General features: G+C 38.9%; 1 protein-coding gene across 1 annotated transcript in view; it reads left to right on the top strand.

Moving 5' to 3' along the window:
- LOC116898461 (collagen alpha-1(XIX) chain-like) overlaps positions 1-25,244 on the top strand; it is a 92,999-nt gene extending 67,755 nt beyond the window's left edge. Inside the window, exon 9 of the mRNA XM_032899718.1 lies at positions 25,098-25,244. Coding sequence (XP_032755609.1) covers positions 25,098-25,244 — 147 coding nt within the window. The remainder of the gene's footprint in view (positions 1-25,097) is intronic.
- Positions 25,245-27,637: the final 2,393 nt, after the last annotated feature.

Here is a 27,637-nt window from a genome sequence, read left to right as displayed (position 1 = left end):
AACATCCAGAACTAAGACAAGGTTGCTGAGTTCTGTTATTACAGTGAGGCACTTTGTCATTATCACTACAAAGCGACTGTCAACCTGTCACCTTACTTCCTGCGAATTCTCCTGTAGCTCACCTCATGGAATTCTCCGGAACATTAGCTTGATGCAGAATTATCTCATTTACCCTGATAACATGTGCAAAACGTCTCCAACGTTCAGTCAGGACTCGTGCTTCACTTGACAGCTGACTTGAAACATGGAGAGAACAGATGGAGGAGAATAACTATAATTTCAAAAATCAGAGCAATTTATGTGTGGCCGCTGGAAATTGGTATGGGAGTAGCCATGCCAACTTTCAATTATTCACGGTGACAGGCAATTGGAGCTCAGGAGTGGCAGTGCCAAGTCAGGGGCTTAGCATTAGTCCGTGCAGATTGTATGTTATTTCCTCCAATCCTAACAGTGCTGTTGAACAAACACTAACGTGAAATACGGTTAACCTTCTTTTACTCATTAGTCATTACGGAAAATGAAATATTAAAGGGAGATATGTATACACGAATAAGAGAAGGGTTTACATGAACATTTGTCTTTTTGAGTATTATTTCCAATGTCCATATATTATTTTGCTACGTGATTATGTATTATTTTATTTAATGACTCCCTTATTGGAAATATGTCTTTTTGTATGTGTTCGTTGTGACATAGACTAAGTAATTTTGGTGAGGGGGTTTTGTTGAAGACTAATAACTACCAGGGACAAAGTAAAGAAACCTTTTAGCTTCCTCTGAAGACTTGGATATGAAGATCTATAGCAATGATACAGGAGGTGGAAGGGTGCTGGGTTACTGCAGAGGAAAATGTTTACACATTAAAGCTAAGGCACGATCCTCAAAAGAAAATATCCTGAACAAGATATGGGCCAAGAGAAAATGCACTTATAGGAAATCAGAAATATCTTATATGCCCTAAGGACTGTCAACTAAAGCCAGTAATATCTCTTAAGGGATTTCCACTAAAATCTATAACATGACAAAACCTTTCATGATTGCTATTTAACGGTACCCTGGAATTTTTCGAGCAATATTGATTTTACTTCTAAACTACATATAACTTTGTCTTCATCTGCCTGAACACCAGCTAACTCTAAGGACTCAGGGGTCACCTCTTGTTCTCAAATCCACTCTCCAAAACTGTGGCCAGATGAATCTTTAATAACCACTTGCATGGCTCCAATTTTTAAAACATTTTCAAGGTTTCCCACTAGGTTGAGGTCCAACCCTAATGCATCGTATAAAGCCTTGCAGCGTCTAACCTGCAATTTACCCCTGGAATCTTTTCCCCCCTCACACCCCATGCCGTTGCCTTTTCTTCTTTCAGTTCTTCAACTTCGCCAGACTCTTCCATCCACTGTTGTTTTTATTTCGTTTCCCACTGCTGTGACAAAATTCTCTGACAAAAACAACTTTGGGGAAAGGGGTTCATTCGGGTCAAAATTTTAGGTTACAGTCTATTATTGTATGGGACATCAAGACAGAACTTGAAGCAGCCAGTCATACCACATCCACATTCAAGAGCTGACAGCAGTGAACAAATGCAACATGCTTAAGCTCATACCATTCTCGCCTTCACATTACGTTCAGGATCTCCTGTGTAGGGAATGAGTCGCTCACGAGGGGCAGATCTCTCCACCTCCATTAATGCAACCAAATGAACCCTCCACAGACATGCCCACAAGCCTCTTTCACACACTCTCCCATCCCAATTCCTTCTCCAGGTTATTCAGTCATAACACTGAAAGTTACTTTTCCTGCTGTTGTAATTTCTAAGTAAACCTTTAACACTGTAACTCACCTGTAATTGCTTATCACAATTTACAATTAGAAGTCCCTGGCATGTGATTTTTTTTTCTTTATGCTCATTTATCTTTAGTCAAATAGAAATTCTATGACAAGACACCAGCCTACAGTTTTGTTTTCATCTCTAACACATAATAGAAGAATGCTCAGCATATAAAAGAACTTAAATCAGTTCATTCATTACCACCAGGAAGTAGTGTGGACAAGGTTACAGTTTCTTTTCATCTTATCAAAGAGTTTGATAAATATTTTGATACACTCAATATTCCATTTTTCAAACTTATGCTATTAAACTTATGAGGCAGAGTTACATGTATATAATGTTACATATACATAATGTTACATATACGTAATGTGTATATGTATATGCACTTACTCTATTACATGAATTGTGTATGTATTAATGTAAATGCACCTCAATGAAGATATAAAACATTAATAGATTCAGCAGTGTGCTAAAATATGCACAGATTAAATTGATTTAAAATAATTCACGTTCATTATTTACAAATTACATTTGGCAAGAACAACAGTCAAGCTCTATATTTTATCTGTCAAAACTATAGGATGCATGTAATACCACATACGACACTGTCTTTTAAATTTAATGATAATATTAAAAGTTATCTGCCGAGTCCTGTGCTGTCATATTGAGTTACAATTATGATAGAATTGTTAGCTGTTAACTGCAGTGGCCTCAACATGCTTTTATTAAAGAAATCTATTCATTATTTTATGCAATTCGAGGACAAAGAAATATGAAAATATGGAGGGACCTTAACAAGGACCACACAGAAAAACCTGGACCTCATTCATAGATTTAAAGGGTTTGGTTAGTCTGGTGGTTTCCGTCATATTTTGACTTGCACTCTTGTGGGCCCAGCTCTTTCTTCAAGCTCTGAGCTACTCAGGTTTTCCCCTCCTGCTCTGACTTCCAGTTCTCCTGGCTCTGGCCACGCTGTGCTACACCACCCGTCTGCTCTCTGCTACCTCTTGCTTCCTCCCACTTCCTCATTTCTTTCTTGACTTCTGCCCCTTTCTCTACACCTATTTTACTTCCATGCCCTTCCCTTGCACCCCTAGCTGAGTTCCTTCTCAGATAGTTTCATGTTTCATTTTTAGCAACTCTAAGAAGACATGGTTTCTAATATAAATGTATGAGTTCCTTAGCAGGTGACTTAAGAGTGTTTTCACATCAAGGAAAATGATCTGTTTCACAGTCCTGCCCCTATTACCACCCCTGAGCTTTTATGCATCTCAGAAGACTGGATCTAGGGCTCTGCACATGCTGGGTAGCTACTCTATCACTAAACTGTTTCCCCAGTCCCTATTCTTAAACATTGCTTAATAAGATCATGTCCTATGTGAAGAGTGCGGTCAAGGTTGTCTTTTTAGTTTTGTGACAACGTTCTGGTATATAAAACAAAAATACGTAATTTAAAATGTTTTAAGTGGAATGGGTTAAGAATTACTTAACCTCATAGTCTTTCGGTCTAGAAGTATACATTATTGGCAGAATTTTGGGGGGCATTCTAGATGCTAGAAAAGCAACCTGACGTGGGCTTGTGAAATGGTTGGTGTGCGAGGCTGATAATCCAGGTTTATCAGCCTTCGCTTCTTATTCTAATATCCTCAAGAAACCCTCTTCAGCTTCTCCTTTTCCCTGATCATCCTCACAATCCCCTTTAAGCCACACAGCTTTAATAGGAGAGGAGGGTTAATGAAACAAAACACAGAAATCTGTTCACATTCCCTTCTATTTTCTGTCCTTTTCTTCAGTGCCTCTCACTGTGTGTCTGCTGGTGATCCTACTGCATGGTGAGGCAGGAGGATAACAATAATATATCAGAGATGCTTGGGGCAAGAATTTTGTAGAGGTTTATTTTGTATGCCTGTGATAGTCCAGCCCGGGGACTGTAGCAATGCAGATCGTGTTAGCTGGCTACATTCCAGGAGCTCAGTGATAGGGATATTGCCTCCCACTTACCGTTTACTTCTCCTCATGATTCATGAGGATAGCATCTTAGTAACGGTTGTGGCAAGGGCACACAACAGCACCCAGTAAGTGCAGGTTGAATCAATGTTTCTTTCTTAGTTAACAGGAAATTAGATGGTCGACTACATCGGTTCTCCCCGATTGTTTAGATTTTGTTAGATAGACCCTGAGGACTTTTTCATTAAAGCTGATAGAAGATAATTTCTTCTTGTTGTTGTTCTAAGTCAAAATCTCTTAGTTTGATTATCCCGCCTGGGTTCTGGAAATGCTTTAGAGAGTTTGAGGTGGCTGCTGTACTTTCTGGTACACGGCTACTGTCTCCAATGAGAGTCTCTATTGCGCTGTGCTTCACTGATAAACTTACAGACTCCTGCTACTTCTCAGGGCTGCCATCTTAGGCTGCTGTACCTCATCAGATGCTGATGCATCTCTGAAGTGGCTCTGATTATTATTATTATGTGTGTGTGCACACACGTGCCTCTGTGTGTGTGTGTGTGTGTGTGTGTGTGTGTGTGTGTGTGTGTGTGTGTGTGTACGCGCACTAAATCGCCTAGGTAGTTTAGTATACACAGAGCCCCAATGCAGTTCCAGCTCCAGCTAATTTCACGCTTGTCTCAAAGTCTTCTCGTGGGAAAATAGAGAATGAGATGTGTTGCCTCCTCCAGAGTCACAAATGACACAGACTCTCAAAATATGGAGAGATTCTACTACTGTCGGGTTATGATTTTGAATCAGAATATAAGCATTTATGTTTATACATGGTCCCTTCTGTTGGGACCTGTGGCCTGCTAGTCTCCTTGTATGCCACTGACGCTGCTCTATCACGGTTAGCACCTTTATAGCTTTGTAATGGCTGTGAATTTCATACATATGAGTTCTGTGTGGAATAACAAAAGGCTTGCCACTCTCACCGAAGGGAAAACTAGTATTGCTGTTCAACCACTTTCTTACCTCACTGGCACGTAACACATGCATGCCTCTTAACAGATCCTTTGCCAAATGTGTGACTCAATTAAGAAACTGAAATCACAGCACGGAAGTTTTGTTTTAGAGAGCGTCTTATTCCCTATAAATTCCTTAAAACCACTTTAAAAAATAATTCAGTTCAGATATCTGCCAAAAAAATCATTATGATTAAAATATGCAATGTGTGTATATTTTTAAAATGAAGATTTATCATCGTATCACAGAGCTGCCTTTCCTTCAAGATTCTCACACTCGTGCCAGTGATGGCCATGGGCTCTCAGTTATCTGTCCTTCATCTGTGCTCCATAGCTTGATGTCTGCCTTGGTCCCAGGGTTCCCTAGCTACAATCAGTTAATTAAAAGGCCTTCGATTTCTTTCCCAACCTGTTTGATGTCAATGAAACTCAGTAAGATACAGAATTCCTTCAAGACACATGCTGGGCTTTCGAACAGACGTGCTTGTTCAATCATCCATTTACTTGATCATTTAGGACCCACTCCAGACCAGATTCTGTGTTCAGCATTAAAGTACCATGAAAGGGACGGAACCTCTCAAGGGACATGTGTGATGTGTTTGACGGTGGCTTGTATCGGACACGGTATGGAGAAAGAGAGTAGAGCACACACTACCTAAAATGGAGGGAAAGTTAGGTCAAATTCTGTTCATTAGTGAATCCTGAAGGGAAAGTAAGATTTCTCTGAGCAAGAAGAGGCAGGTGAAAGCTCACAAGTTCAGTGCAATTTATTTTGGGTGCCTAGGGAGCCTGGTGGAGTCTACTGTGTGTCAAAACGGAGAGCAGTGGCCATTTCAAGAGAAATAAAAGCTCTTCAGAAAATAACTGAAGCACAGCTTTAGGCTGAATGGCCAAAGATGGTGGAGGCAGAAATACCAAAGAAACAACATCAGAGGGTCACCTGAAGCATTCAGTTTCTGACATCTTTAGCTTGCTTTCCTCCGTAAAGGTACCATCAGACCACCAAGCAACTAACCGCTTTGGTAAGGAAGTTGACTGTTTCTGGGAGAAACCTCTCATGAGAACACCCACCTGAAGCTTCCAGACAGATGACTAGAAGCCAAAAGCTTTTCAAACGCCTCAGGGCAGCAAAAGCAGGACTTTTGAGGAGCTCTCTATTTCTTCTCAAAATGCATAAAAACTGAGTAGTTTAGTCTGGGGAGGAGGACATATCTGACCTCTAGTATAAGTTTATTCTGCTAGGCAAAATCTTGAGGCACTGGTACAAATGATATAAATCCAGTCATTTAATCATCAGAGAGGAGAGAGAGAGAGAGAGAGAGAGAGAGAGAGAGAGAGAGAGAGAGAAGTGGAGGAGGAAAAGGGGGAGGAGAAGGAAGAGGAGGAGAAGATGAAACATGGCCGCTTCTTTCATGAATCAAACACAGTTTGACTTTGGTTGTCAAGTGTTGTAGTGACTTACTGATTTTACAGTCGCTTAACAACAACAACAACAACAACAACAACAACAACAAAACTGACCTAAATTTCAAGTTTCCCGGCTAGGTGTTTAGTCTTTAACCCCAATCTTGCTCTTCTGTCAGAGAAACCTCAGGGACTCTGAGATACCTCTAGGAATCAATCGGCATGTTATTCACAAGTTTCTTTGCTAGGATTTCATCTTGGATTTTCAGAAGTAAAAGATTTCCCATATAACTAGATTTAGCAAGCAGAGAGAGAGAGAGAGAGAGAGAGAGAGAGAGAGAGAGAGAGAGAGAGAGAGAGAGAGACAGAGAGAGACAGAGAGAGACAGAGACAGAGAGAGAGAGAGAGAGAGACAGAGAGAGAGACAGAGAGAGAGACAGAGACAGAGAGAGAGACAGAGAGAGACAGAGAGAGACAGAGAGAGAGACAGAGAGAGACAGAGAGACAGAGAGATGACGAGACAGACACACATAGAGAAAACACTGCTTAGAAAATAGAGCAACTGAAGTAAAGTTCATAAAAATTAATGCACAGGAAAATACATGCAAACCCATGGGGCAGATCCAAAGCTACAATGAGGGTGCAATAACACAGAATAAGCATTGATTTTAAAGAATCAAGCACAAAATTAAAATAGAAAAAATAAAATAGAAACAAAAGAATAAAATAAGAAGAAAGAAAATAGAAAGAGCAGCTTTAAAATAAGGGTTGGGGATTTAGCTCAGTAGTAGAGTGCTTGCCCTGCAAGCGCAAGGCCCTGGGTTCGGTCCGAAAACAAACAAAAAATAAATAAATAAATAAAAATAAATAAATAAAAGAAAAAAATCAGTAACAGGACATTAATAAACACGGTCTGTAAAATCTATGAAACAACAGCCACAGACTTGTAGAAATGGAAAAATACATTAAAAGCTGGTTTAATATGTAAGCAATAAAACGAGTGAATAAAATTCAAGTAAACAGGCAGAGAGTAGAAAAAGAAAAGAGACAAATTAGGAACAGAAGAGGTGACCACAGACAGTAGACGGATGAAAGAATGTGGGGACTCTAACATGTACCCCGAAAGAGCAAGCTGGATAACCCAAAGGGAATGTAAAATTATAATCAATAACCCCTGCAAAATATGGCACTGTTAAAAACCAAGGAAGAAATGGAGAAGTAGCTAAAAACAAACCATGAAATAAAGGAGCAAATGGCTTTCTGAGTTGGACTTCATGGACCCATATTTAAATTGTTTAACGTATTTAAAATGTTCTAGGATAAAGAAAAGAGAGCTTCTAAGAAGTTGCATGGTCCAACCCCACAGCTCATGAGACATGAACTGCAACTAGATCCCATTCACAAGCACATATAGAGATTATATAAGCACATATAGAGATGTATTAAATGAGCATCAGCAGATAGATGGAAACTGTTCAGCAAAACTAGACAGGGCAAGATTAGGATGCTCTTGGAGAGCCCTGTTGAGGAATTACCAAGTGCGTTGCATTGCCCAGTTAAAGTATTGAAACTGGGTTGTCCTATTGACACAGACTGAAGCTTCAAATGACATCAAGTAGTCTCTGTTAATTAAATCCCCAGGTAAGAGGAACATCAACTGAAGTCCAAGTATAAATGTTGTTTGTAAAAAAAGGTAAAACCATGTTAGAGATTGAATATGTGAAGCTAATTCCTAGAGGTCAAATTTTCATCACATGAAAATTAAATAACATGAATTGGGAAAAAGATATTAATCTCCTCACTGTAAGGTGAGTTTTTAAAAATTTTCAGAGAACTTTTTAGAAAAATAGTTATTTATAAGAGGAGTTAATCCATTAATAGCAGATAGATTGAAAATTGATGTATTTTATCCAAAATCAACTTACATAAAATGATAAGTAAGTTATTAAGTATTAAAATCAATAATAATCAGAAGAAATTTTGAGAAAAGACAGAATACTTACCAACACACCACAAGTATAGAATGAACTCTAAAGGAATATACATTGGGACTACTCTCCAAAATGACAATAAAATAGTTCAATGATTCAAAATTAATTCACAATGAAGATTGCAATTCCAAAATATTTCAGTTATTTTTTTAAACTTGGATACCATTTCCTGGAGTTTATATGCATAGTTAATGAATGAATATAGAAAATTTTTCCAGAGGCAGAGGGGAGAAGAGTAATGTTTGTTTTATAAGACATCATCATTGGGGCTGGAGAGATGGCTCAATGGTTAAGAGCACCGACTGCTCTTCCAGAGGTCCTGAGTTCAATTCCCAGCAACCACATGGTGGCTCACAACCATCTGTAATGGGATCTGATGCCCTCTGCCGGTGCGTCTGAAGACAGCTACAGTGTACTACTCATATACATAAAATAAATAATTCTAAAAAATAAAGACCATCATTATGACATTTTTTCTTTATAAAATGTCAAGAGCATTGTTTATTAATATTGGTGGGATGGGTGGAACCCTGTGGAGGTCAGAAAACCTTTCAGGTTCTGTTTTCTTTCTACCATACATCCCACGGACGGAGTTCAGACTTAGTCAGGCTTGCACACAAGGGGCTCTGCCGAATAGGATAATTTACCAACCAAAGATACCACAACAGTCTTCATTTCATCTTAGGCAAAGGCTGACTAGCACATCACACTAACACTCCATAGGATTTCTGCATTGCTGTAAATATTATATCACATATAGGAGCAAGACTGAGAGCTCAGGACCTGACCTCGCTATCATATGAATGAAATAACTCTTATGTTTCAATGAAGTCTTTTCTAAAGACTGTAGAACTATTGAATCTATTCATATGAAAGATACCTTACCCCTAACAAAAATAAATTCCAAATGGACAAAAGAGTTAAGCCAAAATCAAAGCAGAGTAAGTATAGTGCATTTGTAAAAACTAAGAACATATAAGATTATGCACACCAAAATATAAAGGGGAAATACAGGAAAATATTGTTTATTAATGCATACAAAAATTAAACATTGCAATAGCACAGGACAATGCTAAGTAAAATCAAGTAAAACTATTAACAGTAATAACTAACATTTGTTATTCCCAGAGGATTTAAAGTTTTTGATGCAAAACGAAAACCTCAAATGACTCAGTTTTGAAATTTGTAAGATATATGAATAAGCAGTCACTAAATAGCAACTCCACGATGTTAGCACAGCAATGCTGGAGCGTAATGGTTGTCTGTGATGTGTAATTTAGAGCAATTATGAGACGTGACTTAACACCCATTTGGCACCTGTTGCTGGATGGAATTCAAGGGCAAAGGCAAGCCCATGCATTGCTGGTGGTATGCACAGAGCTGTATTCTCTTTGGGAAAGCAATTTAGCAACATCTGTTCAGAAATGAAAAATGCATAATCCTTTTACCTAGCAATCACCATCTTGAGAATCCCACTACTGTGAAGTATGTCACAGGCAAAGGATGGTGTTTATGGCTTTAAGGAGGATAAAGCTTTAATACAAGTCCTAATGGAGCCAGCTGACTTCAACCATTTATTAAGATCTGCACAGTTGGCCCACAGATGTCATAATGTAAGTATCACCTATTATGTATACAGTACAAACTGCGCAGAGAGCTTCCTTGTGGGGAATGCATGGGTGTTTATTGCAGTGTTACTTGTGATGGCACAAAGCTGGAAAGTCAATACTCTTAACAGGAAATAATTGATTACGTTATCATATAACTCTACTATAGAAGAGAACATCATGAAAATTATATTATATAATATTATATGGTATGCATTATGCATTATACATTATATTTAAATAAATACATTCTATAATATGAATATATAATATATTATTATAAAATATTTAATACATTTATATATTCATATTATTATATGTTATATAATAATCTAATATATTTAATAATGATATGTTATATATCATAATGTCATTATGATATACATTGCATTATAGAATGTTAAAGAAGATTCAGTTATGACTATATGAATAATACAAATTAATATGTCATACGTAATGTTGAAAGAGAATATAAAATTGTAAAACTGCATGCATGTGATGACCATTTATAATGGCCAATTGTTTTGAAAATTAAGACTCTAGATATGCATGTGAGTTTGCATACATAAACAGGAAGGACATACACCACATTGATAAAAATTTGATGTCCAGAGGTGCAGATGCTCATTTTAATATTGAATGTACTGGAGATAGAGCTCAGCGGTAGAGTGCTGCGGGACCCATGCCTGATATGCAGCTCAACCAAAAGGAAAGAAAGGAAAAGAAAAGAGAGGAAAAGAAAAGAAAAAAGGAAAGAAAGAAAAGAAAACAAAGAAAAGAAAGGAGAAGAAGACAATAGTAAGGCCACAAGGAATGGTTGAAACATGGATATTATACATACCTTTATATTTTGAAATCTGAAAATGTATGAGTTTCATACATTTTATACTAATGAGGGTTAAATTCATAGCAATTACTAAATATAGTTGCATTATATATACATATATATACACGTACTTATTGTTATCATGTACAAATATTACATAACATTGAAACATCTGTATTAACATGTATTTTCATATGTGATGTCCATGTATATGTTTTAAGTATTTTTTTAATGGTACAGGCGATCAAACATAAGGCCTTGCTACAGTAGCCAAGTACTCTACTTCTGAGCTAAATCTCTTTCCTGGAAAGTTTTTAATTAAAAATAGAGCACACAAGAAATGTGTTGATGAATGGAAGACAGCTCAGATAATGCTATAATAATAATAATAATAATAATAATAATAATAATAATAATAATAACAATAATAAGATTGAAGCCCAAGTACGACAAGAGTAATGGCAATGCCCCAGTGGCAGCAGGACAGGGAGGTGGCAGACACTAAAGCAATTAGGAATGGAGATGACACAAAAAGGAAGAAATGAAGACGTCCCTGATCTGATCCTGGACTTACCTATTCTCCATTCTTGTAACAATATAGCACTACACCTCCAGTGAGCATTCAGCAAGAAACACGCAGACTAGCTCTTTAAGGTTATCTCGGGCAGATTGACTTGTCAGTGTGAGCTCTAACACACAACCTGCTGAGATATTAAATGAGTAGTTTTGGTGTTTTGTTTGTTTGTTTTGTTCTTTTAGTATGTGAGTCTATTGTAATTTATCTTACAATATATGGAATCATCCAATTCACAGTACATATACTTAGATTTTTCTCGTCTTAGGGTTAATGTTTCAGTTATGTGTATGCATGTGTGTTTATGGGCATGAGTACACGAGTGTTGCTGTCAGTAGAGGCCAGAGACACTGGATCCCTGGAGCTGAGTGACAGGCAGTTGTCAGCTGTCCACAGTGGGTGCTGGGAACCAAATTCTGGTTCTCTGCAGAAAAGAGCATTACTTGCTGTGTGCTTAGCCTGTGAGTCACATTGCCAGCCCAGGCTTTATTTAATCTTAGCAATGTCTTGTCATCTTCACGGTAGAGGTAACCTTTGTTACAGTTATTACTAGGTATCAGGTGTGTGAACAAGCGTGCATGTGTGTGTGCCTGGGTGCATGTGTGTATGCGTGCATGCGTGTGTGTGTGTGTGTGTGTGTGTGTGTGTGTGTGTGTGTGTGTGCCTTCACGTGCAACAAATGTATGTCCCTAGGTGCATAAGTGGTGGCCAGAGGTTAATGAAGTGATGAAGGTTGTCTTCCTAGATTTCTCTCCCCTTCATTTTAGACGAGGTCTAAGACTTTGTAGGTCACCATGTGTCATAGATAGTTGCAATTATTTACCTCACATCTGGGAAGACAGAACCTCAACTGAAAATTTCCTTTGAGCAGCTTGGCCCGTGGTGGACCCGTGAGTGTGTCTGTGAAGCATTTTTTAATTGCTAACTGATTTAAGAGTGCCAGTCTAATGTGAGTGGTAGCACCATTGGGCCAGTAGGCTTGGGCTGTACAGAACACTGGTTGAACAGGAGCTAAGAGTAGCAACTCAGTAGGCAGAGTTCTTTAGGGCCCAGTTTCGGTGTTGCCACCAGGCTCCTGCCTTGAGTTTCTATCTTGGCTTTCTTCCATGGTGGACTGTAACCTGGAACCCATATAAATGCTTTTCTCCCTCCCTCCCCGCAGGGTGCATTTGTTCAGAAAGCTTTCTCAGAGCCACTGGAAGGCAAACTAGAGTATCATGCCATATGAACAAGCACTTCTAGAATTCCTTTTAAGTTTCTATTACTTAGATCTCCTTCTTGCCAGTATGCAAAATAATACATGTACTGCAGTCTTTAGGAAAGGAATGTAGTGTATATATTTGCCAATTTTCTAGAGTCAAGAAGGAATCATTTAATATTTAATACTCTTCATTCATAGGGTTCAAAACATAAAGCACACCCCAACACAGGTCTTTTGGGGAAGAATTCTTTTCCCCAGCAGAGCAAAACTAATTCCTTAGCGTTGGAATCTCACTAGTACAAGGTTCAAAGTTGCAGTCAGCCTAATTTCTATAGGGGGGTGGTGTGTTCTGGTCTTCACCTGCACCACCCCACTTTCTGAAGTGGCAAGTTAAGACGTAGGAAGGAGCTTACCTCACAAGAATGGGGCAGAAACGACTGATGTCAAGCATGAGGGAATATGATCAGTCCTGCGGTCCAGAGCTATGTGGCCCAAGGGTGACTTTGGCACTGTTAGAATAGTAATGAATGCTGAGGGGCAACTCTAATGTCTCATTTAGACCCATTTGTGACCTAGTCAGGAAATCTAAGACTACTCACAAGTGAATGGTAAGATTTGGAAATGGGAGTCATGATTGTAAAACTCAAATAGAGTTCCTAAGGAATAGTTGGGTGGAAACTCTAATAATGTGGATCCTGGAACTAAGTTCCATTTATTATTTATGAACATTTTCGAATGTTAAGCTTACATTGCTTTGTTCACGAAATTGTTGGAATTCCTTTCTTTCAACAGCTCACTAAAAAATAAATCTCCCTTGAGAGTCTTTGAACATTTGGATCATTTAAAAAGGCATATTATTAATTTTACTGAGTTAATAACCATTATGATCCGGTAGTGAGGATAATATTTATCATGGGACATCTTAAAATGCATATTATCATAAAATGCATAATAAGGACTTTCCACCTATATAAATTGAATTTAATAGTTTGTAAGAGCTCAAGTGGGCCCAGTAGGGTCTTTTGAAAACTCGGTTTAGGACCTTGTTAAAACATGCACTCTTTTCATGTCATATTTTAGAGATTTTACTCTACCTATTTTCAAACTTGAATATGTTTGTTTTGCTTACTTGTGCAAAGATAAAAATAGAAAAATAATTTTTCGAGTACATTAGTCTACTAAGAGGGCAAAAAGATTTTTATGATTAATCTTATTGGCTTTAGTTTTAAACAACATACACAGAAAAAATGTCTAGTAAAATTAATAGTTGCTATACAAAACATTTTATGACATATTACCATGCACTGAGAAAATCCTCTTTTTGTTGCATGTAACAGTGTGAGAACGTATGTGTTTTTGTTTAGGCTGTGGTTATTGTTAATTAGCAATGAATATACTTTAATGAGAAGCACCAGATATAAATTATACTCAGTGTCTTCCATAATATGGCTTGCAGACTGCCTACATTGAAACCTCCTGGTCCACTAGATCAGAAGCAGCCATATGCCTTAAAAGTTTGCATTGTAAGAAGTACCCTCAGAGATCCTTGCAAAGCAACAAAAGATTCAAGAGGAGTGGTTATTTTTAATCTGTAAATACACCTACACATGCAATGCAGGGAATACCTGGAAGTTACATCTATAATGAACACTGACTCCCTGCTCTCCTCAGGCTATATGCTTCTACTCACTGCACACATCTATAAACATTCCCCTGGGGAAAAAATACCACATCAGGCCTAGAATCAGTTTTCTGCAGCCAAGGAGGAGCCATGCCCACTTTGGCATGCATGAGAAGTCATGCAGCTTTGTGACTCATTACAAATATGAACAAAATTATCTTCTACATATTCTCTTCTCGAATTCAGGGCCTTTTGCAAACTCCATTTTGATGGATAAGATTAAAGCCTACTACCTATGTCCACTCAAGTCCTGTGGACTTACAATGACTATATCTGAATCATCAAGCGATGCCAACATACACATACAAACAAAAACACAGGAAGTCCAATCCCTGTCATGTTCCTTCATTCTACAATATTTCTCAAAATGGAATTATAAAATGTCAAATTAGGTAATGTAATAACCCCATAAGCATTCTTTTATCCTTTCTCATAATAGAAACTCACACATTTCCTCCACCCCAATTCAATAAAATTTGTACTTCTCTGTAGCCAAGACACAAGACTTCACTAGAGTTCTCCATTTGCTCCTGAAAAGCTTAAACTCTGAATCTTGAACTAAAGTACAGCCATGAGTCATGGTACCTCCACAATTCAGGTAATATAGCAAGAACATAAAGTAGAATTTTATGTATGAATGAACCAAGATTAGATCTGTCTCCACTATAAAGTTGTTTTTGGAGATTGACCTTTCTCTGATAGATCCCAGTAGAATGAAGAGTAGAATAAACTATCCTTACAAAAACAAAATGAAAGCTAATCTGGAGCATTTGAGAGTATGCTTCTTTTGTGAAAATGCCTGACATTTCTTAGACGTCTTGCAAACACAAGAAGTTTACCGAGTCCTGTGCTATAGGATCAAAGTAAATAAAGAAGAAATAGATACCAGCATGTGTGAACGAGCACATACCACTGCTTAGAAGGAAAGCAGCCACCATCTTTGTCTCCCACGAATGTTGTACTGGCTGGTTGTTTTGGGATGTGTGTGTGTGTGTGTGTGTGTGTGTGTGTGTGTGTGTGTGTGTGTGTGTGTGAGAGAGAGAGAGAGAGAGAGAGAGAGAGAGAGAGAGAGAGAGAGAGAGAGAGAGAGAATGATACAGGCTAGAGTCATCAGAGAGGAAGGAGCCGAAATGCCTCCATGAGGTCCAGCTGTAAGGCAATTTCTCAATTAGCAGTCAACAGGGGAGGGCCCCATGCATTGTGAGTGGTGTCATCCCTGGGGCAGTACTTCTGGGTTCTATAACAAAGCATGGTGAGCAAGCCATAAGAAGCAAGCCGGTAAGCAGCATCCCTCCATGGCCTCTGCATCAGCTCCTGCCTCTAGGATCTTGACTTCCTCCAATGATGGACAGTGATGGGGAAATATAAGCCAAATCAACCATTTCCTCCTCAACTTGTTTTTTGGCCATGGTGCGTTTTCTATTTTGGTTTTGTTTTTATTATTATTGAAAATAGATTCTTATACATAGACTCTTATACAATACATCCTCACCACAGTTTCCTCTCTCTCTTTCCACTCCTGCTACACCTCCTCTCCCCCAGATATCACCATTCATTTCCCTTCAGAAGAGCACAGACCTCCAAGAGACAGCAACCAAACATGACAAGACACAATAAGACGAGGCAAAAGCTCTCACATTCTTTGCCCTGTTTTCCTTCTTTTGAGAACTCTCTGTTCAAGTCTCCAGCCCATATTTTGAATGGATCATTCATTTTCTTGATTATTTTTAAAATCCAGTTCTTTATATATTCTGAATACTAATCCTCTGTCAGATGTGTTGCTAGTAACGATTCTCTCCCTTTCTGTGGAATTTTTCTTCACCCTGTTGATTGTTTCAGGTGTGCAGAAGACTTTTGGTTTTTATGAAGTCCCTCTTGTCAATTGTGGACCTTAATTCTTAGACAAATGAAGTCTAATTCAGAAAGTCTCTTTCTAAAATTAGATTATGTATGGTGTTACCTATGTTTTCTTCTGGCAATTTCTGTTCCAAGTTTCACGTTTAGATCTTTGATACATTTGGAATTATTTTTTGTTGTTGTTTTTGCAAGAAGATAGATACGGGTCTAACTTTATCATTTCAATTATTACTTTTTCATATTTTAAATGCCTAATTTTATCTTCTGAGTGTGGCTATCCAGTTTTCCCACCACCATATGTTGAAGATGCTTTGTTTTTTTTTTTTTCAGTATATGTTTTCAGTGTCTTCATGAAATACTTGGTGGGCGAGTTAAGATGCCATCTTGAGTCATCTCCACTTGTCTAGTTTTGTGTATGTATTGTTTTTATTACGCTGGCTCTAGAACAGTGGTTCTCAGCCTGTAGGTTGCAACCCCTTTGGGGGGTTTAAATGATCCTTTCACAGGGGTCACTGGAGACCATTGGAAAACACAGATATTTATATTAGGATTTATAACAATAGCAAAATTATAGCTATGAGTAGCAATGAAAATAATTTTATGGTTCCCAACCTGAGGAACTGTACTAAAGGTTCACAGCATTAAGAAGATTGAGAACCACTGCCCTATAATATAGCTTAAGTTCTGGAATGGCAATCCCTCTAGCATTGTTGAGTTGCATCATTAAACATCTGTACTCTGTTTTTTTCCTGTGGGCAGTTTAAACCACCCTCATAACAATCCATCCAGCGTGCCTCAGTGTTTCTATTATGTCAGGCCTTCATTTTGAATTGGGTCCATAAGTTTGTTTTCTTCCTTGATTTCTTCTTTGACACATCCATCACTCAGGAACGAGTTGTTTTATCTTCATGAGGTTGTATATTCACTATAGGTTTGCTTTTTGCCGATCTAAATTTTATTACCTTGTGGTCAGATAGGATACATGGAGCTGTTTCAGTCTTTATGAATTGGTAAAGATTTGCTTTGTGTCCCAGGATATGATCTATTTTAGAAAATCTTCCATGTACTGGTGAGTAGAGTCTGTGTTCTTTGGTGTTTGGGTAGAGGATTCTGTAGCTATTTGTTAATTGAAATATGATGTCATTTAGTCCTATTTATCCATCTCCTCCTTGTCTGGATCACCTACCTGAGAAAGTCAGGTATTGGAATCACCTACTATTAATAGATGGGTTGATGCTGATCTGTATATTTAGTTTCAGCAGTAGATTCTTTTCTTAATAAAATTGGGCACCCCTGAGTTTGGTGTACATAAATTTAGTATAGTTATGTCTTCTTGGTTCATTGTCTCCATGGTTAGAATGTAGTGTCTGTGTTAAATCTCTTCTGATTAGTTTTAGTTTGAAATCCATTCTGTCAGATACCAGGATAAAATGTGTGCTTGCTTCCTGGTTCCATCCGATTGGAGTATGTCCACCTACCCTTTCACGATGAGGCAATGCCTATCTTTAAAATTAAGATGTATTTTTTGAAAAAAACCTGTATAGATGGATTGTATTTCTTAATCCATTCAATCAGCTTGTGTCTTTTGGAGAACTGAGGCCACTGATATTCCAAGTCATTGTTGAAATGCGTGTGTTAGCTCCGGTCACCATGTTGTTGGATTTTGGTGCTCGTGTGTTATCAGTGGTATTTTGTGCTTTAATAATTATGAATTTATATTTTTCCCACAATTTTCCAGCTTTGCTCCTTCCTTCTTCATACTGATATATTGCTTCTTTTGTTTTCTTTGGGGTTGGTTTGGTGGATATACACTCTGTAAGAATGTTTATATCACAGAAACTTTCTCCTTCAATTATGGCATATAGTTTTGTGTGGTATAGCAATCTAGGCTGGACGTCACGGTCTTTTAGGATGTGGAATCCATAGCTTGAGGCTGATCTGGCTTTCAAAGTTTCCATTGAAAAATCTTGTTATTCTGATGGGTTTTCCTTTATATGTGACTTGTGTTTTTTTTCTCTTGTAACTCTCACTACCCTTTCTTTGTTATGCACACTTAGTGTTTTAACTATAGCAATGCCATGGGATTTCCTTTCCTGGCTTTGTCTGTTTAATGATCTACGTGTTTCATGTATCCATGTAGGCATTTCTCTCTTTAGTTTGGGGAAGTTTTCTTCTGTGATCTTGGTGAAGATCTGGTTCATGCCATTGACTTGAGGTTCTTCTTTTTCATCTGTACCTATAATTCAAAGGTTTGGTGTTCTATGTTCCCTGTGTTTTCCTTTCCAATGGAGGATTTTTTAAAAAAAAGATTCATTATTTCTGGTGTTTTGGCCTTGATCCTCTACTTTAGGTAGAGTCCTTCTGTTCTGTCTTGCTCAACTCACTCTGCTTCTCAGGCTGTTCTTTGAGTTTTCTAGATAAGTTATTGGTCTTTTCCCTTCCATCTTCAGTGTGTGTGTGTGTATACATGTGTGTGCAGGTGTGATTACATGTGGAGCCCAGATGACATTTAGGTGTCCTCTTCAAGTCCTATCCACCTTTTGTTTTCAGACCAGGTCACTTGCTGAGGGTGGAATCCATGGGTTGGGCTAGGCTAGCAGATCATAGGCCCTGGAATCTGTCAATTTATTCCTCACCAACTCTTAGACAAGGGCATGCACCTCACTTAGTTTTTTAATATGGTTATTAGGGGACTAAACTTGGCTCCTCATGCCTATACAGCTGAAACATCTCCCCAGCCACCTTGAAATACCTTTTCCGTGTGTGTAAAACTCATTTTTTCACTATTCCTTCTATGAGGGCAGCAAAAAATGGTGATATTTGAACTTTATTATTCCCTCTATCTTGTTAGCTGTAATATATCTGTAAGAAGAAACTTTCTTGAATCAAATTCCCATTTACCCCATGTTATACACCAGTAAGAAGGTTTTGTTAAGTATTTTCCACCTCATACAGTTTTCAAAACTGAGAGTTCACATCTGCAAATGGTTACCAATTATATTTTATTGTTTGGGATTTGGTAGAATAGATCTGCTTGCATTCATCAACCTTGTCCTCATTGATACTAAAATTGCCCCCTGTTTGGTTAGTAAAGGACATTTCACTTAGCCCTTGAGTCTCTTCATCAGGGGCCATTCATCTTTGGGATGAATGTTCAGATGACAGATTATTTAAGTTTTAATGTACCGCAGGGGCTAATTTAGCTTGTGTCTACAACACAAAAGTTCCCCGAGCATGTCTGCTTTTCTTTCTTTCTTTTTCTACTACTTTCTTTACTCTTGAATTCACTTGGCTTTCCAAGTTGTGGTTTCCCTTGCAAATCACCACGGATCACTTTTCCTCGGACAGCAATGACGAGCTAGCTCTTCAATCCGAAGTGCTTAGTACAAGGCTTTATACAAAATTGGGATGCTATCGATTTGTTTCATTATTTAACACGTCACAACTTAAGTGGGCTTAGCATTATAGAAGTGTTTGCAAAGTTCAGTAGATGCACCCCTGCTTGCCTATTAGAACAATTTCAGTCTGATCTCATTGAAAACGTTTTCCAATCTCGAGTGTATAGTTGCGTGCATTTCTTCAGTCAAGGTCCAGTGACTAGAATTAAGCCACACAATTACAATAACAGCAATAAGATTAAACTCTTTAAAACATTATGTTTAGAAACGAATTAAAATGCATAAATGTAAAAGCACAGATGAAATAGTCACAGGTAGCATAGGAAGAGTATTCACATCTTCTCCCTGGCTTGATAATAAGCTCTTAAAGTAACACCCTACTCTTGACATACCAAGAGCACACTGTTCTGCGATTGAGTGTCCTCTCACTTTCCTATATGCTATGTGACTCTTCTAGGAGACCTGAGCATGTGTTTGTTCATCCTGGGACTGGAATAGATCATAGAACAAGGGAAGGATTCCATCCAAATCTAGCTTGTTGAACAAATGAATTTTGGAGGGTTTCTCACATGGGTAACAACTCAAAGACAGAAAGCCTAATGCATCATGGGAGAAGACTCGAGAAAGCTTCCCAGTGAAGGGTCTTCCATCCACAGCTTTTGTTCAAACTCGGGGAGCAGCTTTGAGACCCTGTCACTTTCTGGGCTTCTTGAGCCCTGTAAGTTTTGTTAGCCTTCTGATTCTGAAGGAACTTTGCTCCTCCTTCCTGAAGGAACCTCTCAATTGAGAGGAAGAATTACACAGATCATGCTTTCAATATCATGAATTTATAGTGATGGATGTTTCTATTTTGACAAAAACAATTTATGGGCAGCTCCTAAGTACCTTTCACAGGAGGTAAACTCAGGGGAAGAAAGTCATGATTTTTTTTCCTATCATAAAATTCTTTATTCTCAGCATCTTTTTAATTCTAAGAGAGTGGCAATTGATTTTAAAATGTATTTTAGAAACTTTATTTTCCAAACCAGCAAAGAAAAAAGAATTCCATAATGCATTCATCCTAGTTAGACAAGAAATGAGTCAGAGACAGAGGAGAGAGCAATGGCTCCCCGACCCAGTTGAAATTGGCCCACGATGATTATGGAGAATTCCCTGGATCTGTCATTCTGTCTGGATATCAGGCAGCAGCTGCAGAAGACCGAATTGCTTCTCTCAAATGTGTATCGAGTTTCATTTCCTTTCCGCATCAGCAAAATAAAACGAAACGGGGAGGTTTGGAAATGGTCTGAAATATTATTGCTGACATGTCTGTAATTTGGAAATGGTCGGACCATTACACAGATGATCTGGCAGTTTGGGAATTTACTCTGCATGGGGCACCAGGCCTGAGTCAGCCTGACACTGTCATTTCAAATTTCATCATTTTCCTCAGGATTCTCTGTGATCTTCGTCAAAGAGTTGCTTGTGGGAGACCTACTCTGTGCCCCTGTCTTTGTGTACATCTGAGAGCTGAGTCAGTCCAGATTAGTAGCTTTGAGGAATAGCCCTTTAATGTTTCATTTGATGCCTTGTGTTTGCCAATCATCTATCTCCTCCCGTAGACATCCCTTTGGACCTGGCTTTCCCCGCAAAGCACCACTCTCTTGTTCTGTTGCACTAGTTAGGATTTATTGCTATGCTAACTCTATCTGTAAAAACCAGCCACCCCTCCCCCACCCCCTTTCTTTCCTTCTCCATTCCTATTGTCTTGCTCTCTCATCTCTAAAGGACTTGGTCCTTACTATTTGCCACTTATCACCTAGAAACCGCAGTTGTAAGTGATTGGAAGGGTAGGTTGTAATGTGCAGTCTGCTAATGTCCTGCACTCTGTCATGTTTCCCATGGTGCACTGGCTAACTGCAGCCTGTCACCATGAGAAGTTATGGGAACAATTCTGAAAATGCCTCTTTTGTCTCTATTCCAAAAATTCGGGTTTCCGGTGCCTGGAGATTCTGAGGCTACGCTCGTGAACATGAATGACCATCCCAAAGGCCGATTCTAAGAGAGTCTTGAATTTTGCAGTGCTCATATAAATGTCAAGTGGGCAGTTTTCCTCCTGCAGCAATTAGCAGAGTTAACTGCTAGCCATGACTCTGGCACATTAATAGACTTTAGGTTAAACTGTTTCTTAAATGGAACTGTCTACTGTTTAAGTCAGCAAATCGTCACAAAGGCTGCATCTTTCTGGATCTGCTGTTGGTGTTGCTTGTTTTTCTATAGTCCTAGCTGGCTGGCTTTCAACTCAAGTTTGTAAATTAGGCTAGGCTGGAGCTCACAGAGCTTTACCTGCCTTGGCCTCTGCCTCTTAAGCACTGGCGTGAAAAGCCACCACTCCCTGTCTGTTTTGAATGCCAGTGACTAGACACAAATTGTTGCTAGACATGTATTTTTGTGTTTCAAGTAATAGACCTTGCATTTAGTCCTTCGAAATATTTTTGAAGAACCCCACTGAACGTGTCTCTCGAAAGGTTTATTCTTCAAACATAGAACAGGAAACAGATCTCAAGAAACAGGACTAAAGGAAGGAGGAGAGTGTGGTAGGACTTAAGGGAGGAGTGTTGGTTGTTGGCAAGATGCTTCTCAGTGAGGGCACCTGGGCAAATGCTTCTGAGGTCGCCTCAGGAAACCAGAAGATGGTGTCTTGGAACTATCCCTCTCTCTAAGCCAACATGAAAATGGACAACGTTTTCAACTTTGATACTCAGGAGCATCAGTTCCTCTCACCCTGCTGTCTTGCCAGGGTCAAATTAATTTATTGGCTTGAGAACAATTCCAGAAACAGAAAACCAAAGAAAGCAGTGAGGATAGAGTTTGAAATGCACGTTGGCATTGGTAGTGTGCACAACTTTATAGGAGCTGTCCATCATAAAGCCAAAAATCGATGAAAGCCCCAGGCCTGTGGACAAAGGGACTTAAACCAAATGAGTTTTTACTTTTACTGAACAAGTAACTAGGAACGGTGGAAGTTCTCTGAGCATTGAAGTTACTTTAGTCTCTGAGCTATACCAGCACATAGGGATGAAACTACTTATCAGTTGTGGTTTCTGAGAGGACTGAATGCAACACTTATGGAGCTGGTGAAATGGACAAATGGTTAAGGACAAGTGTTCGTTTTCTTTTCTATTGTGATGAGCTCCATGGCCAAGACAACACACAAAAGAAAGCGCTTATTAGGCTTTTATTTTCAAAGTTAGAGTCCATGATGGCATAGCAAAGGCATGGTGGCATTAACAGCTGAGAGCTCACATCTCTATTCATACAGGTAGGAGTCAGTGAAAGGCACTCTGGGAATAGTAGTCTTTTGGAATCTCCCTGCTCGCCCTTAGTGATAAACCTCCTCCACGCAGGTCCTGCCTCCTAATCTTCCCAAACAATTCCACCAACTGGGGTCCAAGTGTTTCATACATGAGCAGATGGGAGCTGTTTTTATTTCAACTGCTACAGAGGGTGTTTTTGCAGAGGGTCAAAGTTTGGTTCCCAGCACCTATGTGGGTGATTCACAGCTACCTATAACTCCTGCCCCGTGAGGATACATCTCAGACCTCTCTCCAGGCAACTGCACTCATAGGCACAGACGTATTAAAAAAATAATCCATCCTGCATAAAGCACAGATCCTGGTAGGGGAAATATGTGCTGTTATATTATTGATGATATCTATAAAAATGTACAACACTAATGTTAAAAACTAACAACTGTTTTACAGACCTTTCGGGGTTAATTAATATACCATACAAAGAACTTTTCCACTCCACCTCATGATCTAATCTTAACATCAGTCTCATGAAAGAACCAAGAGTGGGAACGTCCTCAGTGAGACTTAACCCCCACGTGTCCTCCACACCATGGTTAGAATTGATTAGAATTCTTTTGGTTAGAACTGATTTTAGGTTCCCATCAGTCTAACGTTCCAAGGTTATATTTTTAAAGGAACCTTCAGACATCCTATGTCTTTTAAAAAATATCTAGTCTTAAAACCATGTCAAATACCAAGAAACAACCTCTGCTCTTCCTGCTTGCTGATTTCCTCTGATGTCAAGTAAGTGCTTCTTAAGTTTGAGATGAAACTTTGAATGCTATGGTTTCATTCATGCACATTTCCCTCCAGTGGAGAGGAAGAAGCAGCTGGTTACTATTTTCAACTTTCTTTTGTTTGAGACATATTAAATATGCAACACATGAATGTATGTTTTTTCTTGGCTGGATTTAAAGCCCACCACTTTGTTTTTGCAAACAATGATAGAATTTAAAACAGAGAAGCCATCAAGATCATCTGCTTCCATCGGAGGACCTGACCAGTTGATTCCACTTAAGACAAGCTTGTCATCTAACATCTATGCACTTCATGGGCTTTCCCCCTGCACACTTAGCTTGAATACCAGTTAGAATATACTTCTTTCTCTAATGAATAATGAAAATTCTCCCTGTTAATTATTTTAATCAATCCACCACCAAATATTATTTTTCTAATTTATTCTTGATTTAGATTATAGCAATCTTATTAGTTTGTTAATAATTTATCAAACATGCTACTTTTTCTCTATTGTGGATATCTTGTTCCAGGCTTGGGGATACACTGCTCCGAGTCCTGGTTACATTCAGCCACTCATCCTTTTCATCCTTTAATACTTATGATTATTATTTGATCAACCCAGAATTAAATGCCAGGTAGCACTTTTCCATTCATTCTTTCCATCCTTTTATTACAACATGGTTCTCCTCACTGAAATGTTTCATGTCATGAATATGTTACATATAAATACTACATACACAATAAATGTATCAATGGCTTTCTTCCCTGGAAGTAGTGTTACCCTCTAGAGAATATTTAGAAAAGTCTGTAGACAATCTTATTTGCAGTTACCAAGGAGACATGGAGCAGAGGACAGGCTGGCTTCTGGTCTACAGGGAAAAGAGGCCTGGGATGATGCTGAACCCCCAGCAGTGTAAGGGACACCCTACAACCTAGAGTTGCCAAGAGTTCCGAGGTTAGATGACCAAGACGACAGACAGATAGGTATGAGGTAGTAAGTGAACGGACCTGTACTATGTGTCATGACTCTGCCAGTTGCACGTCTTCGATAAGAACACTGACCAGCCTAATATTTATTCATTTAATGCACAGAGAGGTGAGTGTGTATGCACACACACACATGTACACACACACACACACACACACACGTGAACATGCACTTGTGAGCCCACGTGTTTGTCCATGAAGACCAAAGCAATAAGATCCCCTCAGAGGAGGAATTGGAGGCAGCTATGAGGTATCTGATGCGTGTGCTGGGCACAACTCAGCATTCTGGAAGAGCAGCAAGCTCTCTGGACCACCAAGCTGTCTCTCCAGCCCCCACCCGCCTCCTGGGACCCACACTATGAGCATTTTAAGCAACTCTGTTTCTTTCTTTGAAGAGATCCAGATGTGCTGCATTTCAGCTTCGTGATGTTTCTATGCTTTGAAACAAATGAGTCTTATAGGTTTAGAGTGTCGGCTTTAAATCAGGGTGCCTGAGTTGAATTAGGGACCTTGGACATACGACTTAAAATCCCTTGTCTTTGGTTTACTCCTATGTAGAACGTTGGTGTTTGTAGTAGTTTATTTTTGCTTTTGTTTTTGTTTTTATTAACTCGAGATCACTCTGAAGTGGTGTGCTGCTTCTCCGGCTTTCTGTTATAACACACCCTCTTACCCTTATCATTAACTTCATCAGACTATCAGCTCTGTTCACTTCAGCATCACATTCCCAACATCAGCATCAGTAGCATCACTACCACCATCTTCACCATCATCATCCTCTCCATCACCATCCTCACCATCCTCACCATCCTCACCAACATTACCATTGTCACAAACACCCATCTCCCTTTGCCCTTCTTGTAAGCCAGTGCCAAGTTTGCCAATATCCTGAAAGAATATATGCTTTAAATTCTATTTTGAGGTGCTGGTAGCTGAACCCCAGATTTCACACAATTTATGCTAGGCCTGTGAGGTACCATAGAGTGGAATCAGTAGCCCCAGAGTGATTTCAAACTTGAGATTGTGTTTGTTTGTAGTCAAATACATTTTAAATGTTGATGATGGCACCTGTGAAATTGTATTGTCTTCAAATTGATAGAAATTTCACTTCACTTTCATAAACAACTGCTATTAGCCTTATGAGCAACATTCTTTACAAGTAAATAAATATTTTCTTCTCTGTCTATGGGACTCTTGTTTAGAATTTATTTTTATGTATATGGGTGTTTTGCCTGCATGTATGGCTGTGTAACATGTATGTGCATGGTACTTTGGAAGCCAGAAGAAAATGTCAGATCCCCTGGGACTAGAGTTACAGACAGATGTCAGTTACTATGTGGGTACTAGGTCCTTGGAAGAGCAGCCAGTGTTCTTAACTGACGTCTCATCTCTGCATCCCTGTTAACAGGACTCCTGTCCTTAGAATCTGCGGTTTTTAAAGGTCCTTTTGCACACCCCATTAGCCACATCCTATAGTGCTAGACACAGAATTCATAAGATTTGTGTCATAGGTAACATTCTCTGTCTAGATCACCACTGTCCAGGTGAATGCTCTGTCAGGACAGAAAATGTGTGGAGCTCAATGAGATGAGACTGCTTGAAATGTGTCTAGGATAATAGAGAGATGATTCTTAAAATTAGGTTCATTCATGGGTTTTTGTTGTTGTTGTTGTTGTTGTTGTTGTTGTTGTTGTTGTTGTTTTGATTTGTCTTTTTCCTTTGCTCAGGGAGTGGGGGGTAGAGAAGGCCTGCATGCTGTTGCACACAGGTGGGAAAGAGAAGGTAACTCAGGGGGTCAATTCTCTCCCTCTGCTATGTGAGATGAAGAGATTGATCTCAGGTCCTGTAGCTTAGTGACAATTGCCCTTCCCCATGGAGCCATCTCACTGGATAGAGAATCAATTTTTAACTTTTTAAAAAAGTTATTAATCCAACGAAACACATTGGCCACTGAGACTCTGGAGTAACTCCTTATCTTATATTTTAGGCTTAAAATTCTTACTGCATTTCTAATCTCTACTTGCTAGGAAAATTGGGGTTGTTTATTTTATTTTACCTGTGTGTATGTATTATACTCCAGGGGTTATTTATACTCCATTTCATTAGATGCTAATGATCTTAGATTATTGGGACTGCACATATGTATTTCTGTTTATAGACTATTTCACTGTTTAGTTTAAAATGTACTAACTTCTTGATATTAGTGCTTAATTTAACATTTTTGCAAGAAAAGTAACAATGCTCATTGAAAAAATTTACAAAGAATAGAAGTAAAAAAAATTACCTTAGTGATTCTCTTAGTTAGGGTTTTGCTGCTATGAACAGACACCATGACCAAGACAACTCTTATAAGCACAGCATTTAATTGGTTATGGCTTACAGGTTCAGAGGTTCAGTCCATTATCATCAAGCATGGCAGCATCCAGGTAGGCATGGTGCAGGAGGAGCTGAAAGTTCTACATCTTCATCTGAAGGCTGCTAGCAGAATACTGACTTTCAGGCAGCTAGGATGAAGGTCTTAAAGCCCACACCCACAGTGATACACCTACTCCAATAAGGCCACACCTCCAAATGGTGCCACTCCCTGGGCCAAACATATACAAGCCATCACGGTGATATAAAGCAGAACCTGTTCATGCCTTACACACACACACACACACACACACACACACACACACACAACATACACTACATACACAACACACTATACACACACATACACACACTAAACACATGTACACACTATACATACATACTCTCTGTACCCAATACACATTATGTACACAACAGACTCCATACAAAATACTGAGGTATGACGTGAAGAAAAACACTCATAACCACAAAAATGCATCAACTATTCACTTTAATTGTTTGGCTTTGTTTTTTTCCCTGCTATTATTCCCAAGACCTGTAGAAAGCTGATGTGCAGGTAATTAGGTAGATGGATAAACAGGCTAGCGTTCTTTGTAAAGAAAATGAATTGTGCTATAGGTTCACATGCTGTGCTAATAAATAGATCCATTTTTCAGACAGAAATTGAGCAAAAATAATATGTCACTATTGTTATGTATCATCCACCATGATATTAATGATCGTCTTGAGCAATTGTGACTTAATAAGAATACATGTCATCTGCCAGAAGCTCCTTATTAAGGGGTGGAGCCTACGATTATCTCCACCGTCTATGGCAGGGTTTTGACTGGCTTGGTCTTGTGCTGGTAACTACAGGTGCTATGCACTCATGAGTGTGGTAACTA

This window comes from Rattus rattus, chromosome 4 (genome assembly GCF_011064425.1).
Source record: "Rattus rattus isolate New Zealand chromosome 4, Rrattus_CSIRO_v1, whole genome shotgun sequence".
Classification (NCBI taxonomy): Eukaryota; Metazoa; Chordata; class Mammalia; order Rodentia; family Muridae; genus Rattus; species Rattus rattus.
The sequence above is the reverse complement of the archived record's forward strand: the minus strand, read 5'-3'. Positions and strand labels throughout refer to the sequence as shown.